This window comes from Oryza brachyantha, chromosome 5 (assembly GCF_000231095.2).
Source record: "Oryza brachyantha chromosome 5, ObraRS2, whole genome shotgun sequence".
In the NCBI taxonomy this organism is placed as follows: Eukaryota; Viridiplantae; Streptophyta; class Magnoliopsida; order Poales; family Poaceae; genus Oryza; species Oryza brachyantha.
This window is the reverse complement of record NC_023167.2, coordinates 17911907-17929457: the sequence shown is the minus strand read 5'-3', so window position 1 is coordinate 17929457 and position 17551 is coordinate 17911907. Positions and strand designations below refer to the sequence as shown.

Below are 17551 nucleotides of genomic sequence, written 5' to 3'. Positions count from 1 at the left end.
GTTATTTTTCCCAAATAACAAATTATTTTTTTAGCAGTTTGTTTGCACTGTGAAGAATAAAATCAGACCGGACCTTGCCCGAATAGATTAACTACTATAAACAATATTATCAAGATTTGCACAGGATAATCCACGGAGACATGATTGCTTACACCTCATACTTTTCTTGTGCTAAGCACCTATGACATGATCACATGAAACAGTTTGCAAGAAAGCAAGAAACTATATATATAAAAAAGAGAGTATGAATCCAATCCGATGGAGGTTGCATGTATGTACAGATGATGAGACGATGAGTAGTCACTACTCGCTAGCTCTGGATGACTCGATCGACGGCGATCAGTGGCGCCTGGCCTTCGCCTTGCCGGCGGCGCCGGCGCTCCCGCCCTTGCCGCCGAAGAACCTGCAGAAGCCGCACACGGCGACGCGCGGCGACGGCGGGTCGAGCGCCGGCTGGACGCGCCCGGCAGCCCTGTACCCGCCGCCGTGCCCGCTCGACCTGCTCCGCTCCACCCTCGCCGCCGCCGCCGCCGTGCCGTCGCCGCCCGCCGGCTTGATCTCCCCGGACAGGTGCCTGTCGTCCCACACCAGCCCCGACGACCCCGACCGCCGGAACGTCTCTCTCGACCGCTGCAGCCCCGCCATCGATCGATCACACGGCAGGAGACGACACGGAGCAGCGATCCGCTTTATACGAAGGCGTCGGCGTCGTCTCCGTCCGGGGCGGGGTGGTTCGCCGAGAACCGAAAGATCGAATTTTTATGGGGAGATACGAGTAGACGAAACCGAAAGGGACGGCGACGTGTGATGACGCCGAGAGTAAATTAAGAAGAAAAAAAATCAAAATTGTACCAAAAAAAAAAGAGAGGAAAAATGGCCGCCACCGGTCACTGGCTCCGGAGATAATATACTTTGATCGCCGGCGATCGATCAGCTCAACTGTTCCGCTCCGTCGCGATCAGATAAAAAAAAAAAGAGGATTTTCTTTTTCTCATCGGCAGCGCTGGTTGGCGGCTGGCTTGGTCAAAGAACGTGGACCTACTCCAACGCAGGTAGCTCATTGATATTTGACCGTGGAACAAGCAAGGGATGATTTGATCAAGCCCTAATCCAACAGCATGGATGATTTGATCAAGCTCTAATCCATTTGGGTTAGGTTAACCACAGGCTATTTTCTTTTAGATCATTTCCCAGAGATATCTCAAATTGATGTCTAAAACTAGATTTAGGGAATTGAGTTAGAAAATATATCTTCAAAAGGTTACCAAATATTCCCTTTATTTTATGATGTAAGACTTTCTCATATGGATGCTAATAAATATAGACATATATATAAATTATATACATTTATCAATTAATGAATTTAGTCAAGGCTAGAATGTCTTGCAATATATAACAGAGGTAGAACATTCCTAATATTTACGCACGCCTAAAATTAGCTCACTTATGTTCTAAATCTGAGGCAAGAAATATGTGTTTCTAATATAAGTTATTTATTTTTAGAGTTTTATTGACTGGGTAATTTTTATGCCCAAAATTTTTTAGATGAACCCATTACAAATTTTTAGAAAGTAAAATATTACTACCTCCGTTTTATAATATAAGATGTTTGACTCTTTTTTTTGTAACGTTTGAATATTCATCTTATTCAAAAATTTAGTACAAATATAAAAAATGACAAGTTATACTTAAAGTTCTTTTAATAATAAAGTAAGTCACAAGCAAAATAAATGATATTTTCATAATTTTTTAAATAAAATAAATAGTCAAACATTGCAAGTAAAAAGTCAAACATTTTATATTAATGTAATGGATGGAATAGCATTCTCTTGAAATGCACTAAGCTTTGTTCTGACCTTGTGTTTTTTTGTAGATGCTGCACTGTGGTACGTGTGCACTGCAGTGCATTCTACCGCTGAGGAATCAAGAAACCAATGGCATCACTAGGTGTGATTAGAGCACCACGTGCTGCAAACTTGCATCCTTGATGAAAGTGGGATCAGTGACGTGATTAGAGCACCATTCAGGCTGTGTTATTTCTTGTAAAAAGATTTTGTTTTTAATTTTTGCGATAAGTGACGTGATTAGAGCACCATTCAGGTTGTGTTATTTCTTGAAGAAGAAAGAATTTTTGATTTCTGGGATAGCTATTTAATATAGTATAAAAGATATAGTTAATACTACAAAATTGGGAAAAAAAAGAAGTGTGAGACGGCAAAGTCCTATATAGAAACTTTTTGAGAAAAAATTATGCTATTTAATGTTTAAAAAACATGCATGCAAAAGCCAACAAAAAAACGAGAATAAGTTAGCTTGAAGAATGCTGCCTCAATGCTGCAATTGCACACCTGCATCCTTTATGAACATGGAACTGTACAGGGTTATCTTTAGGGTATCTAGAAGAAAAAGACCAAACGGTATATTTGTAAATGGAAAAATAATTTATAAATAAAAATTTTTATATATTTCATGATGGCATAAAAGTCAAAGCTGAAAAATAAACTTTAGCGAAAACCTCAAAATCAAGTACAAATTTTAGGTTAGAAATTTAAATTTTGGATTATAACCTAAACCCAAAGCCAAAATATAAACCTAGTATTTTGTAGCTTTCATGATGGATTCGTCCGGCCTGAACCATCATTGGACAGGATCTATCACCTAGGTGGCGTATAGGCTTTCATGTGGCGTACGGCACGGCGGCGATGTGGCATCATCCTTCGTAACTTGGACGCAAAATGCATTGTCTCGATCAGTTTTGCTGTGTATTCCCCAAGTGGATCATACACACGTACAGGGTGGCAACGTCAAAGAACAGATGCCCTAATGGCCCATATGATGCTTGAGGTGTGAACTCTTAACCGGTAGCTTCTGCCGTCTTCCATTCCACGGTGAACACTCAATTTCGTTCACAGAAAAACTCCAAATATATGTTTCCATGCCATGGCGCCAGCACTGAAACAAAATCTGTCACCTGTCGAACATGCAGCTCGACAGCATGTTGTCGCCACCGCACAAGAGGTCTCATTGAATTCCCATGGTTCAAGTACAGTGGATAATTGCAGACAAACTGACCAAGTGACCATAAGACTAGTCATCCGTGCATTGTACACAAAAAGTTTCTACCCAGTCGATGTCTTCCACTATGACACCTTGGCAGCAAGTGTGCCTGAGAATTTCAACATTTGTGTTGGTACATGATTTTGTTCCAACTGCGAAGCAAAGACAAACTTCGTCTTTGCCTGCACGGGAAATGCATTGCAACTGAATTAGCAATAGCTCAAGGAAAGCAATCAAGCAACCACCCCAGCACAAACTACAAGATCATGGAAGAAGCCATCAGTGATGAAGATCTCAATCGCATTTTTGCGATAACAGGGAAGAACACCGGAGAAATTAGGAGCGAATTCAGCGGCAGAGCAAGGAATATCAGTACAAAGCGAAGGGAGGCCGAAATAACTTTCACAACAGCACTGGTGCTGAAAGGAGTAGAGTATGTACAAAGCCACTGCACACACCTTCATACACCAGAAAAATGGGGACTTCAGATAGCATTGGGTGGAAACGCAGCTCATGATATTGACCATAACAAGTGAACAAGGTTGAAATCAGGAAGCCTTTCTCCGGCTGCTGCCACTAGGACTTCTAGGGCTCATTTGGTTGGCAGCAGCATGCTTGTCCTGAGCCATCAGAGAACTGCTACCACTAGTCCCATGATACATCAAGCGACGAGGAGAATCATTTCTCATGCTTTGGTTCTCTGCCTCAAGTTGTTTAGCCTCCTCCATTAACATAGATAACTGTTCACATAACCAAGTAGCCATTAGTGACAACTAACAACTACCTTTAAGAGCAGTGTAATAAGATGCAAGCTCCACTCACCCGAATTTCATTTTCCTTCAGACGATCCTGAAGTACAGTTATAGCAGGGCTCAAACTAGTTAGCAGAATGCAAGATAAGTTAGCACAAGGCTGCACAAGTGCATATAGATAAACGTATCGGCCAAATAACAGAGATATTGTGTTTCTAACCAATATTCCATTAATTTGCAGAGAGATGAATTGTACGTAGATGCATGGTGAATAGATGTAAGTGGGTGGATCTTCCCATCACTGCAAATGAACCATATAAGATATGGGCTTCACCGTTCACCACATAACAGATGTATGGTACTATTTAAGGCAAAGTAACTTGAGTTACCGAATATTTTGATGCATGGCTTGATTATATGCCGATTTTTCCTCTTCAAAAATGACATGTTGCATATCACAGTAAGAAGTTAATGTAGTGTCCAGCTTTAGCAGATGCCCTGTCGGAAATACATAAAGTGGGACCTCCTTTCTTACATATTCTGCACCACTATTGGCAACATATTGTAGTTAGAAATTAATAGATGATTATATTACAGATCCTGAAGAAGCTAAATTGTTCAGATATATATACAATTGTAATTAAAAAAAAGGACAGTAGTCACAACATGCCTTCTCGTACGATATAGCATAAACTATTTAGGAAACGCAGAAAACTACAACAGTTTTTGTAATAGAAGAGCATGCTTTGGGCGTTAGAAAAGAACTGAAATTACAGCACAATCGCTTAGATATTACCTCCATTTCAGGTTATTAAGATGTTTTGGTTTTCCCTAGATTCATATAAATACTAATGAATCTGAACATATGTATAAAACATATACATTGGATTATAGATACTTTAGGGAAAACAAAAATATCTTATGATCTGAAACGAAGGAAGAACTAACATCTTAGGGATCATCATACTTTGCTCTGGAAAAAAGGGAAACTGCAAGGCTAAATTGACCATTTGGCAAACTTGAGAGACCATAGACCAACCACACACTTTTTGCCTAAAAAGAGAATATACGGGACATGGACATAGCAGTATAGCACCATGGGAAAGAAGTATCACACTGGAATTGCATTTATTAAATGTGTGTTACTATCAAGATTATTGAGGCAGTATGGCGAGTTAAGGCGACTCACCACTGCCATACCACCTTAGCGACAAGGCGTAAGGCATGGTGACGCCTTACATGCAGTAAAAAAAAAGAGAGAGCATAAGAGATATGGGTTGTATATACACTAATCTAGAGCATCTGTTCGACACAGCCCAGCCCAATAGCAATTTCAAACACTTAGCTAGACTAGGCCCACTACTTTCCTCTCTTGACCTAGCAGGCAACAGTAACCCTACTTCCACTTCAGGCGCCGCCACCTCCATACCTCTCTCCCCCAACCCCCATCATGCAGCAGTCTCCCTTCCACATCTCTCTCTCTCTCTCTCTCTCTCTCTCTCTCTCTCTCTCTCTCTCTTCATGCAGGATCATCAAGCAGAGCCATCTTCCCAGACTCCTCTCCTTTCTCTCCCCCCTCTTGCAGCCAGAAGCATCCTTTTCTCCCTCAGCAGCAATAGGTGGTCCTACCGATCTCCCTCTACTCATTGGCACAAGAGGGAAAGGGTGAAGGGGAGAGGGTGACGTCAGAGAGGCAGACTCATGGAGGGCAAAGTGCATACTGCAGCAAGTGTCGCCTCCTCTTCCATCTTAAACTTACCACTCTGCTCCTATCCTCTCTCTTTTGGTTCATGCCCACAGGGACGGATCCAGCAAAAAATAGTAGAGGGGTCTGACCGGATGACCAAAGTAGTCTAACATAAATTAAAACATGTTGTCTCATATGTTTCAATTTTTCTAGATACACTTGCTAACATATCCATGGTAGAAATTTGTAGGGGGGTCTCCATGGTTCCGGCACCGGTAGGGGCTGCTGAAGACCCCCCTGCCCACACGCCAGCTCCGCCGCTGCATGCCCGTAAGGCAGAGGCAGCCAAAGGCAAAGGATGCCTTGGCCTTCTGGAAGCACCATAGCGACGCTATAGCGGCACCTTAATAACCATGGTTACTAGCTAGTAGGGACTTAGAGATCCTATAGAAACAGGTGGCACAGAAAGCAAGCCAGAGACTAATCATTCAAATGACATTTGTACAGCATAAAAAGCAAACGTATTCTGGACAGGAATAACAAGTTTTCAACAAACAATACCTAATGTCCATGTTTGACCGGTGCAACGCCTCCTGGATGCTTGGGGTCATATCTGATTCATCTAGATCGACAGGGGTCTCAGGTGCGTTATTGGGATCACATGCAACGATAGCATTTTCTCTGGATTGATGTTTTGCTGAATGATTGGTGCCAGAATGAGAATAGAAATCCACATCGGAAGATTTTTCCCACACCTAGAGAATAAGTAGAAGCACAGTAAGTTTGCCAGTATTAATATACTTGTAAGAAGGAACACAAACAACATTGTGTTGCTTAAATAAACTTCTAAACAAGACTATCATATCCCATTTAACATACGTAGTACAGAAATTTCCATCCATCACACCAGAGGCAACTTGCATATTAAGGACTTCTCATTAAATGAAAATGAAAAGATGCGTAGATACAACAAAGCTGCGTAATTTTCAGACAAATACAGTAGAGGTAAAATGTGCCTCCAATTAATATGAACCAGTGGACAGGGTTTCCCAAACAATGTGTCGACGATTAGGGTCGACAATAAACTTATAGGGTGGCTATCGAGCTCGGAATTCGATGGTTAATGATTCGACGATTGGGGTCGACAATAAACTTATAGGGTGGCTATCGAGCTCGGAATTCGATGGTTAATGATGAAGAGAGGGACGATTTACCCAGGTTCAGGCTCTCGACGTGGTAAGATAATACCTTACTCCTGCTTGGCGATTGTATTGCGCAGATGGATCTCCGTTGCCCTCAAGGGGCACCCCGTACCCCTTATATAGTGGGGGAATGGTTACAGATATAATATAGTTCTAATCTAGTAAGACTAAGATCTATTCTAATTCGGTTATGGCTAGGGTCCGAAGTACACGGCATGCAATCCGGTACGTACCGGACTCCTAACCAACACCGTACAGATATATTATCCTTTCTATTCGGTACCCCATTGACCGTACGTGTTTGTATAGTCTCCGGATACCCCCGGCATAGGTATCCCACACAATGTAATGCATGCTATATGTTAATATCTGATGGACATGGGTTCATCCAAAATCATATCAGGGTGAACAGACATGTAATCCATCAGGAGAAATTTTCTAGTCACAATTGTCAGCAGTCATCATGTGGATGTTATATATCTACCTTGGTGTATGGTAGAATGACTGAATGAAGGCATCTGTCTGATATTATTGAGCATAACAATCATAGCTGTGATGGTGTTTGGTTGATTTATGGGTGTCAAACTGTCAATACTTAAGATACAAAACCCATATAAAATATCCTTATTGCCTTGGAACAAAGTTCACTACATAAACATGATGTTTATCACTTAGGAGAGACAGTTTCGTACCCCAATGTAAAACAAGATGGACACTGGGTGGGCCGATCCTAGTTGTGTGTCTTTTTGGAACATGCGCGAGGGGGCTTGGTGTGTTGGAGCTTCTTGAAAGATCCTTTAAGGATCCCTCTTTGTAAATATTTCTTTCTTCTTAATGAAATGAAGCGCAGTGCTCATGGGCTTATTTCAGGTTGTTTTCAAAATATTCTACATCATGTAGCGACGGGTGATCAGTTCTACGAATTGCCATTGAAGAGCATAAACTCTACAAACAAAATACCATTGCACAAGCGGTTTTCATCCCTCTTTGCCATAAGTGTCAGTTGTGCAAGAAGTCCATCTTAACCCTAGAAAATATGAAATACTCACTAGGCTGACATTGGACATCTAAGTGTAAAATGGGCATTTTGCATGGCGTTAACGGAGGTCAACTAACGGTGATGGCAAAAAGTGAAGAAAAAAGCTTGTGAAATGGCATTTCATAGATCTCATGTTCGTCGATGGCAATTCATAGATCTGAGCACTTGTCCATTGCACAACATAGAATTTGTCAAAAGGATAAACAAGGTTGCTGTTAACGAATGGCAAAGCCCAAATGGATGTGGTTCTTTGCACGTTACCTGTTTAGCTAACAGTTTATCCATTAATTAATTACATGTTTTATCTGTCCAAAATGTAGCAGTACCACTTGGATCTTTTTTCTTGCATAATATGCTATGGTTGTGCAACGACTAACATTGCCACTGATCAGGTACTTGTTGGATATTCCTAGTGCAGTTTAAACACTCTCCATTAAAAAGGAAGGCATGGGAAGCTTCTTGAATGACACATATCACTGCTTGTTATGTTCCACACACATAACTTCTATAACAATGGAAGGAAACAGGTCTAAATCCACTTTTCGGTCTTATTGCTTTCCTTTTTAGTAAAAAAATTGCATTTATGGAATCCTGTCTTAGAGACCAGTCATACATTTTCTTAATAAAATCGAATAGAACATGGGAGTACAACATATGATATGAGAATAAACCTTGCTATTTCTTGAAGTTTTAGAATCCCCCGTGTCTTGTTCAATGCCCTCGATCAATGCAGGATGTGAAGAAGTATCCAATGAACTCCAAGATGATTCAAGGTTAATGACTGGATCATTAACAGGGACAATAGATTGATGATTTCCACCAAGTGACTGAAAGGCAATTACTTGGATTTTTCCAACCTGTGGGAACAAAAAGGTATCAATTCAGCCAGACTAATTCAATGTCATGGTCTCATGGATGCCCAAACTGGTAGTAAACATGCTGTCCATATGAAGTGCAAGAACGATACCTTTTGAGCATCTTCACTAAAACAAGAGAATATCAAACCCACAAAGCCTGGTTCCATCAACTGAAACATTGCCTGGGTCCGAACATCTGCAATACATGGCTCATGCCAGTCATATACAACTAGCAAAGCAAAGTCCAACCCTAACCGCAAATGGAGAATATCCCACGAGACAAATAAAGCATAAAAGCAGATGCACTAGCAAATTCCCTAAATCTACATAGTCACCGTCAATTGGTCTAGTGCCTTTGTACTCAGGGAAATATAGGTTGGTGCCATAACAAAAAAAGAGCAAAACTACACGCCTAAATATAGCATTCCCAAATACACAAAAAAACATAGATAGCTAGCAACTAACAGGAAATAAGCCCTAGCATAATTAACATCCGCTTTCCAAAATAGCAAGTATACATCAGATGGTATAAATTCAAAATGGCACGGCTACAATATAACAATTGCAAGTAAATCTCCAAAACTGCATATGTTCCATATCATTTCACAACAGCGCAGATACCGAATGCAACACCAAAAGGCAGTCCAGCTTACTGAACCACAGTACTGGGCACTGGAATTGGAGGTAACTTGAATCGCCTACCTACATGGGATGGCAGCACGGTGATATGCGGGTGCGAGTGGTACCACCCAATCACCCTCGTTTTTTCCCCGATGGTGGCCGACAAGCTGTGCGAAGAGAGGTCAAGTCCAACTCAACTCCAGCTCGCGAAACCCAAAAGCATTAGGCCTCTCGACACAGCACCAAAAACACAACAAAATCGCAGAAATGGAAGGGGGGGGGGCGAAAATTTGAAAGGATATCTCGGCCTGCGCCGTGGCCGCCGCGAGCAGCTCGGGGTTGACCTCGACCCTGTCCTTCTTCCGGTCGCACCTCATCTGCGGCGACGCCCCCCATATCACAGCAGTCACCCCGCCCCTGCTCGAATGCTGCAACAGGCAAAACCACCACGATCTCAGCACGAGCCATTTACCCTCCCCTCGAGGAGGAGCGGGAGCGGAGAGAGAGAGAGAGCGAGGAGGGTAGGTGTGGGGTTTGAGTAGGGCGCGACCTTGATGTCGCCGAAGAGGAGGCCCATGACCTCCTCCGTCTCGGTGGTGAGGGCGTGGGAGAGGCACGTGAGCCACACCTCCTCCCCGATCCTGACCTCCGTCAGCGACATCTCCGCCGCCGCCGCCGCCGCCGCCGATCCGGTGGGGTTTCGGGCCGTGGCGGAGCAGGAGGAGGGGAGGGGTTGCCTCTTCGATTTGGCTTGTAGCGCTCCGCCTCCCTCTTCGAAGCTCGAGTTTCCTTTTTTTGTTTTCCTTTCCTTTCTTCTTCTCCTCGTGTGATGAAATGGGTCTCGCTCGAGGGCCTCGTCACGTCCTTCGCTGGAAAGTGGGGCCCACGATATGACGTGGCCGGCAGATCCTGCAAGTGGGGCCTCGAAGTAGATCTCGTTACAGGCCCAGTACGACGCTGGAGCTTGCCACGTCAGGGGCAAACCCGTCCGGGCCCAATATGGATGGGCCTCACGTAAGCCTCATGTACTTTCCGGCCCAATATATAAAGGCCTCATGTAAACCGAAAAACCTTTCCGGCCCATTATAAATATAGGCCGCAAAGACGTAAATCTTGTTCGGCCCAACATACATCTCGTTTGGCCCATATTAAACAGTCACGTGGTTGTGCAGTTTGCTCGATGGTTTTGAGGGGAAAAGTGTGCGTTCCGTCCCTCCCAAATTTGGCTGTGCGAATGATACATGTATGTCTAAATTTATAAATTTATTTATGTCTTACAATTTTATATTATTAGATTTTTTGAGTTTATCTAAATCTATTTAGATCTGACACTAGTACAACATGACTCTTTTCTTTCGTTTTTGAGACGGTTTCAAGTAATATGCGCACTGACCATTGATGTTCCTACTTGATGAACGTCTAGGCTACCTGTTGCTGGTTACCACGAGCTAAGGATATAAATTGAAAAGTTTAACATGAGAATGCTCGTGCACCCGTCTGCGTGAACACTTTATATAAAAAAATGTATAAATTTTCTATACATGGAGTTTACATAAAACTATATATAGATTTTTTTATATATATTTTTATATACAATTTTCTAACATGCTATGTTAAAGTATATATTTTTCTTTTAGATACTTTATGACACGTGCGCAAAGACTACTATTATTTTTATCAGACGATTATTACTTTACGTAAGCAAATATAATTAATGAAGGAAACTATAATTAATGAAGGTAAGAGAGGATTGAAAAAAAAAAGACGTTTTTATGCCTGACAAGTGACAATAGCTCGCAGTATACTCTTAAGCATTAGCATTTATTTTAAAAGAATTATTATATAAGATGAATAAAGAAAAGGTAATAAAAATATTCATATTAATAAAGAAGCCACATATATACTAATATAAAATATTTAAATAAGCAAGTGAATGTTAGAAATGATTAGAAAAACAACGAAAAGACGGGGCGAAAACATAGGGTGGTAGTTAATATCCTCTGCCAGCGTAGGTTTACGACAGGCAGAAAATGCAGGGAAGGGGAAATATTGAAATCATTTAAACCACAAATGCAGGCTTTAGGCCCAAACTTTATTATTGTTACACCATAAATAAACAGAACGCAAACGAGAACTCCGACGAAACTGATCGAACACACGTCAGATCACATCCTCGTCGGCGACGACGACTTCTTCATACAGCATCGATACAGACTCCGACACAAAATATAAACCAAACTTACACCAAATTTGAAGCGAAAAAACCATTAAACATACATGATACAAATAAAATAGAGCCAAAAGGGAAATCCTTTCAGGTGGGTGCTGTTCATCGCGCGTCTAGTGATCCCTGGCCGTCGTCCCGGTGGCGGTGGCGGTGGCGGCGCTGGTGTCCTTGCTGCCGCCGTCGTCGCCGGCCTTGTCTCCGGTCATCCCCAGCGTGTTCATCACCGCGTCCTTCGCACCGACCACCGTGCTCTTCACCTGCTCACTCGCCTGAGAAGCACACACACGGTTTTTCAGCATCTCCATGGAACGGAAATGGTGTTCGATCGCAAGGAGAGAGAGAGGTGATTAACCTGTTGGAGGACGCTGCCGGTCTTGTCCTTGCCGGCGACGGCGGAGTCCTTGGTGTACTGCGCCGTCTCGGCGGTCTTCTGCTTGGCGGCGTCGGCGGTCTCGGCGGCCTTCTGCTTGGCCTGCTCGGTCTTCTCGCCGAGGAAGCTCCCCGTCTGGTCCTTGCTCTCGGCGGCCCTGTCCTTCGCCGCCTGCGCCGTGCCGGACGTCTTGTCCTTGGCCGCCTGCGCCGTCTCCGACGCCTTGTCCTTCGCCTCGCACGCCTTCTCCTTGGTCGCCTCCTTCGTGTCGCGCCCCTTGCCGGCGGCGTGCCCCGCCGCGTCCGACGCCCTGTCCTTCGCCTCGCACGCCTTGTCCTTGCTCGCGCCCATCGCCTGCCCGGCCTTCTCCTGCACACCAACCGAGAAATTAATGAACCATGCCAAGAATCGATCCACAACGAAACTGAAGTTCACCGGAGCTGAAGAAGATGGCCGGCGCGCACTGACCTCAGTGTGGGCCTTGGTCTCGCCGGCGCGGTAGCTAGCCTGGTCCTGGTGGGAAGCCATTGATCCGAGCTTCAGAAACCGATCACCCACGAATCAAACACTCGCGAAAACGAAGATCCGATTGCTGCTCGATCGAGTTGATCAGCTGGTTGCAGTACTGGGTGAGGCGATGAGATCGGAGCGTCACAGTATTTATAAGCCTCGGCGTCGAGACACCCCGCGGGACACGTAGCACGGCGAGTCGCCTCCATGATGGCCACGTAGAAAGGACACGCGTTGTCTCAGGTCCGTACTTCGCGAAGCCCTTCCCATGGCGATCGATGCAGGAATCGATGACGACGACGACTCGAGCCCCATGCAGAGGCTAAAAGCCAAACAGTGTACTAGTAAACAAGTGTGTGCCTGCCGATCATGAACACGTGCCACGGCGAGCTGGGTGACGAACGGATCACGATCGATCAGGCGATCGAAACGTCGATCGATGTGTTCGCTGTTTGGCGAGTACAAGTTGGACGCGGCTGTGCTGTGTCCCGTGTAAGTGTAAGCCCGAAACGCTGGCGACCTATGGTTTTTACACTTGGTAGGAACTGGATGCATGTCTTCTTTTGATTAATCAAAGATCGACGAGAGAGTGTTTAATTTTTAATAAATATTAATAATATAGATTTAAAGAAATTAACTACTATAAAATAAAATATATTGATAAAAGTGTATCTGTTTTTTTAATAAATATTAATAGTATAAATGATTAAATTTACCTAGTATAAAATAAATATATTAAATAAAGTTAAGATTATGAAATTTTGTATAAAAATGTTTTATAAAAATATATTATTTGATAAGTATATGTTTGTAAAGCATAGAAATAATCTTGTTGAAAAGAACGCAGATGAGCGGGCCATGTGCGGGCGCCTCTCGCCGATCGACGTGTTCAGTCCTCGATGCAAACGCTGCTGTTTTTAATTGGGATGCCTGATGTGTTCTTCCACAAAAGGTAGGAGGGTAGTAACCACTTTGGCGGCACACGGAGTAAACAATGTAACGATGACACATGTTAGGAAGGTTTCGCACTCAAACGGAAGCTTCGGGAGAAAAATTGTATTTATTTTTTGAATATTTTGTATTGCGTGGTAAAGGTAACACTGTAGTGAGAGGTGAGAAGATGACGGTGGTTTACTCCCTACTAATTTTAATATTTTGATACGGAACTAGTATTCATTACCGGTTTATTCTTTGGATTTTAAATTGATAACCATATAAGAGAAAGAAAACATCTTAAATTTATCATCGTATAAGGAAACGAGTTAATCATCTAAGTTAGGCTACATACAATCCTTTGTCCCACGCGCATTGACGTGTGGCTATGCAGTGTTTGTAATTTCTATTTCTAAAATATCGAACAAGAATATAGTAAAGTATTTGCTGGACTAACATTTTTAATCCATATATCTATTTTTCAATAGAGAATAAGATAAAGTATCTTATCTGCTTTGTGCAATAACATTCTCAAACCAAAAACTACTGGGTCAAATCAAACTGATCGTAGCCCACTAGTACGTGCCACCATGGGCTCCTCCTGGTCCGGGCCCTGCCAAGCTAATGCAATCCGAAACTGACCAACAAATGCGTCCGGTGTGTGAGCGTGTGTGTGACAGCATGAGTTGTGCCTCCCATCATTGATCGCACACACCACGGTCATAGTGGCTACCCATCCTTGCACTGCACCTGCACGTATATATGCAACGGTTGCCGAATGCACGCTCGCTACGTCGCAGTCACGTACAGGTACAGCGTATATTGCGCGCACTAAACCTTACATGCACGCATGACGCGCGCGCACTGTGCTGCCATTGCTCGTGCTCGATCGCGTTCGTGCTAGGCTTAGGCAGCCTTACACCTAGACATGTACTGTATTCGTCGTCAAAATGTGATATTTCGTACGATATACTGTAGAAATACGAATCTTTATAGAGTTATATGACTCTATCTACGTTCCTAGTATTATTATACTCAGTATCATCAAGGTGGATTTAGTCGGATGAAGAATAAGCTTATTGTCTTCGTTCTCTTTAGCCCTTGCTACTCATCCCAGTCTTCTCTTTTTTTTACCTACCTTTTCTTATTTTCTATGAGGATCTAATCGGCTTAAATTTCCCTGACTGCTATGTTGTTAGATCCGTCCTTGCTTATTTTGAATTGAAGAATACATTAATTACAATCATATCCTTTTGTTTTTCTTAGGTTTATAAATTAAACTTTAAATTTTCAATTTTAAATTAAAAGTTAATTATGGAGTTTTTAACTGTAAAATAAATTTATTTTATAGACTTAACTAACTTATAGATCACTGAGAACAGCACTACAACATTTTTATTCATAAAACAATTTTTATTCATAAATATATCATTTAGACTTTTTTTAAAATAAACCCAACAAACCACCTGTAGGAGTGGCCAGCAGCCCAGCGCTAGGTCGGTCGCACATCGCGTCCCAACACGTACCATCGATCGGTCGGTGCGCTTGCAGTGGCTCGATCACGGGCAGCGTTGCACTTGTAGTCCCCCACCATTCGAGACACCATCATATGTCGCGTGCTACGTGGCGCCTGGGCGGGAGCGCACACACGTACGAGTCACGACTAGCTAACACGTACTCTGTCTTTCCGAGATTGTTTTAATTTATGCATAAATTAATGTACATATTTTATATGTATGTCTATATTTATCATATATATATATATATAAATATAGATAATATTAAAAAGTTTATGAGGGAATACTACGTACGTACTAGCAGCTGCTAGCTCGAGTGGCGGCCGGCCGGCCATGTGCAGCTTAGCTGCAAACCAACAAGAAGCAATGCAACAGGCTCCACTATAGAATTACCACGGCGACGACGCCACCGGGCGTGCATTGCGTCCACCTCTTTCAGCCGCCGGACGCGGCAATTGATCTATAACTAGTGCATAATAGTTCCTGTGAAACTATCCGATTACGGAGCCAGCGATGTAATTGAGCCCGGACGGCTAATAACACTCTCCGGTGATCAACTAGTTTTTACAAATGTTGGCGGCGATATATCGTGAAAATGACGGCGGCAGAGCCTGGACGACGGTCGCCCAATTAGCTATACGAAAAAGGGAGTAAATCCCAGATACCATCGAAACATATACTCTTGACTTCTAGGTTAGTGGAAACTGCCTAACTAGCTAGTTACTGGCGTTAGCATGCAGCTGATTTTTCAGAGCAAACACTGATCAGCGACGACCTACCGGAGTACAGTGGACACTCGCCCGCCACCAGCGCCAACCACTGACCAAGACCGGGTTGCACTCGATCGTACTTGGACTTGCCATGATCCAAGAACCCTAGAATTTCTGATATACTGCTTGCTGCCAATGCTAGTGTTGCAAATTGGCACTATCAGATTCCCCCATATATATAGCGCGCGCACTACGATGTGCATGTGCAAGTGACAGTGCATCCAACAACACCCTCGCAGCAAACGCAGGAAGCACGAACTGAACTTAATTCGATCGCTTCCCATTAATTTCAGCCGATCTGTCACCGGTTCTCTGAAGAAGTCAGCTAGCACAAGATTCTGCAGACAGTTAACTCTAACTTCGTCCTAGGTTAGTGAAAAAGCAAAGCACTAACAGATGCAGTAAGCGGCCTGTCTAAATGACCTCCTCTGGTGGTTTTCTAAATATCAGGTCAGCTGGTATAGCCTCACATCTAGCTTTCTCTGAACATTAATTCTGCAGGCAAATCATGCATTGCGTGTATGACAGTTGACCCTGCATACATGTGGAGTTGTGGACTTCACTATCATCGCTAGCTCGTAGAGCAAATCATTGGTGGACGGTATGCACCATTGCCAAAAAGCCTGCTGCTATTCACTCTTCCTTTCCAGCTGTAGATGCAAGTTCATCGGATGGCCATCGGGTTATATAACCAGGCCCAATGGCACTGCAGCTCCTCCAGCCAACAGTGTTAGTCACACACTCACACTTACTAGCTGCTTAAGAAGGGGATACTTGCTAACTGATAAACTGACTGACCATGAGCAAGCTCAGGTTCTTCATCTCTGTCGTCCTTGTGATCGTGCTACTGTTCGATGCATCTTCAGGCATGCTGTTCTCATGTTCTTATTGCTTTTTCTTTTTTTGTTGTTGTTGGTCTGACTGTCTGTCTGCTTGTGTAGAGTAATACTCCCTGATTTGTTTTTTGTTTGGTCTATCACTGATTGATGGGCCATTTTAATCTCTCTGTCGTCTGAATGCAGGGCAAGCTGCGACAGCATGTATCAATAATGAAGTGACTTCTAAAGTGAAAGTGGTGTGTACTTAATTCTCAATCTTTGTAGTGTAACCTTCAGAGAGATCATATGAGTTGGAGTTAGTGTTAGGGTAATGGATATATCAGAGCTATATATCTTGGTGTTTTTATGTGTTCCGGTCTTAATCAATAATTGCATATGCTATAAAATGTCTTTTTTTTTGGGAAATCCAGAGCTGACTTTAATTTTTCAAGGACCCAACATGATTCATGAGAGCAAACTTAATATTATCTAGAACAAAAATGTTACAACTTGCCCTGCTTAATGTGCATAGGCGCGTTAGCTGATAAAAAGTTGACTCTGAAACCATCAACTGTTGGTTGCTAACCACTCTGTTTTTTTTTCATAGACCTGAGACACATGCTAAAACACATGTTCTGGTCCATTTATAAGACACAATAATCATCATAGCCTGTGCTAGGATTAGTTATGTATAATTTATTGAAACTATATTCAGTCACAGTGTGTAGCATGCACTAATTCGGTTTCATATGCCATTACTCCTCAGAGAATTCAGAAACACAGCCGGAGGGTTCTGACAGATGTCCTGGATTACGACTATGGAGGACCCAACTCTAAACATGAGCCACGCAAGAAGCCTGGCAATGGACACGCAAGATAAGTCAGATACTCAGATGATCCAAAATGCTAAAGCACCAAACGACTAGAGTATCTTGCTGTAACGCACTAGAATTAAGCAGAACTGTTAGCTACTGTTTGTGTCACTATTACCCTGTAAGTTGTAACTCGTCAGGTGCATGAGGTTCAGGTCATTTTAGACAGTGCCTCTATGCATTCAGGTGTGTGCTTATATAACTAGCAACTGGTAAAATACCACCACTGAGGACATTTTGTAAGTTCAGACTTACAGAGATGTGAAAGTATCTTCTTTGCAAAACTTCTGTTGTTCTGAATAAAATGAGCATTCTGGCT

At 43.0% G+C, this 17551-nt stretch overlaps 4 protein-coding genes across 4 annotated transcripts; 1 reads left to right on the top strand and 3 right to left on the bottom strand.

Moving 5' to 3' along the window:
- On the bottom strand, positions 1-1002 carry LOC121054501 (MAPK kinase substrate protein At1g80180-like). Its single transcript, XM_040524426.1, has one exon. It carries the CDS (start codon positions 643-645, stop codon positions 340-342), a length of 306 nt encoding a protein of 101 aa, XP_040380360.1. The 5' UTR covers positions 646-1002; the 3' UTR covers positions 1-339.
- A 1924-nt stretch (positions 1003-2926) lies between these two features.
- Positions 2927-10036, bottom strand: LOC102705076 (lys-63-specific deubiquitinase BRCC36-like). The gene is made up of 10 exons (XM_040524498.1): positions 9766-10036; positions 9518-9643; positions 9297-9384; positions 8705-8790; positions 8409-8594; positions 6058-6251; positions 4199-4357; positions 4030-4110; positions 3880-3934; positions 2927-3797 (listed from the first exon to the last, which is right to left on the bottom strand). Exons 1-10 carry the CDS (start codon positions 9874-9876, stop codon positions 3606-3608), a joined length of 1278 nt encoding a protein of 425 aa, XP_040380432.1. The 5' UTR covers positions 9877-10036; the 3' UTR covers positions 2927-3605.
- Positions 10037-11256: 1220 nt separating this feature from the next.
- On the bottom strand, positions 11257-12428 carry LOC102704807 (late embryogenesis abundant protein 19). The gene is made up of 3 exons (XM_006654665.2): positions 12281-12428; positions 11795-12181; positions 11257-11711 (listed from the first exon to the last, which is right to left on the bottom strand). Exons 1-3 carry the CDS (start codon positions 12338-12340, stop codon positions 11556-11558), a joined length of 603 nt encoding a protein of 200 aa, XP_006654728.1. The 5' UTR covers positions 12341-12428; the 3' UTR covers positions 11257-11555.
- A 3802-nt stretch (positions 12429-16230) lies between these two features.
- Positions 16231-17551, top strand: LOC107304243. Its single transcript, XM_015837465.2, has 3 exons — positions 16231-16408; positions 16565-16617; positions 17127-17551. Exons 1-3 carry the CDS (start codon positions 16342-16344, stop codon positions 17238-17240), a joined length of 234 nt encoding a protein of 77 aa, XP_015692951.1. The 5' UTR covers positions 16231-16341; the 3' UTR covers positions 17241-17551.

What these genes read in the sequence shown, in the direction of transcription:
- LOC102705076 (XM_040524498.1), bottom strand. Translation starts at nt 9,876, where the DNA reads ATGTCGCTGACGGAGGTCAGGATCGGGGAGGAGGTGTGGCTCACGTGC. An exon ending in TCCTCTTCGGCGACATCAAG is followed by an intron (nt 9,644 to 9,765) that starts GTCGCGCCCTAC and finishes TGCCTGTTGCAG; the next exon opens with CATTCGAGCAGGGGCGGGGT. An exon ending in CGTGCTGCCATCCCATGTAG is followed by an intron (nt 8,791 to 9,296) that starts GTAGGCGATTCA and finishes CATGTATTGCAG; the next exon opens with ATGTTCGGACCCAGGCAATG.
- LOC102704807 (XM_006654665.2), bottom strand. Translation starts at nt 12,340, where the DNA reads ATGGCTTCCCACCAGGACCAGGCTAGCTACCGCGCCGGCGAGACCAAG. An exon ending in AGACCAAGGCCCACACTGAG is followed by an intron (nt 12,182 to 12,280) that starts GTCAGTGCGCGC and finishes GTTGGTGTGCAG; the next exon opens with GAGAAGGCCGGGCAGGCGAT. An exon ending in CCGGCAGCGTCCTCCAACAG is followed by an intron (nt 11,712 to 11,794) that starts GTTAATCACCTC and finishes TGTGCTTCTCAG; the next exon opens with GCGAGTGAGCAGGTGAAGAG.
- LOC121054501 (XM_040524426.1), bottom strand. Translation starts at nt 645, where the DNA reads ATGGCGGGGCTGCAGCGGTCGAGAGAGACGTTCCGGCGGTCGGGGTCG.
- LOC107304243 (XM_015837465.2), top strand. Translation starts at nt 16,342, where the DNA reads ATGAGCAAGCTCAGGTTCTTCATCTCTGTCGTCCTTGTGATCGTGCTA. An exon ending in ACTGTTCGATGCATCTTCAG is followed by an intron (nt 16,409 to 16,564) that starts GCATGCTGTTCT and finishes GTCTGAATGCAG; the next exon opens with GGCAAGCTGCGACAGCATGT. An exon ending in TGACTTCTAAAGTGAAAGTG is followed by an intron (nt 16,618 to 17,126) that starts GTGTGTACTTAA and finishes ATTACTCCTCAG; the next exon opens with AGAATTCAGAAACACAGCCG.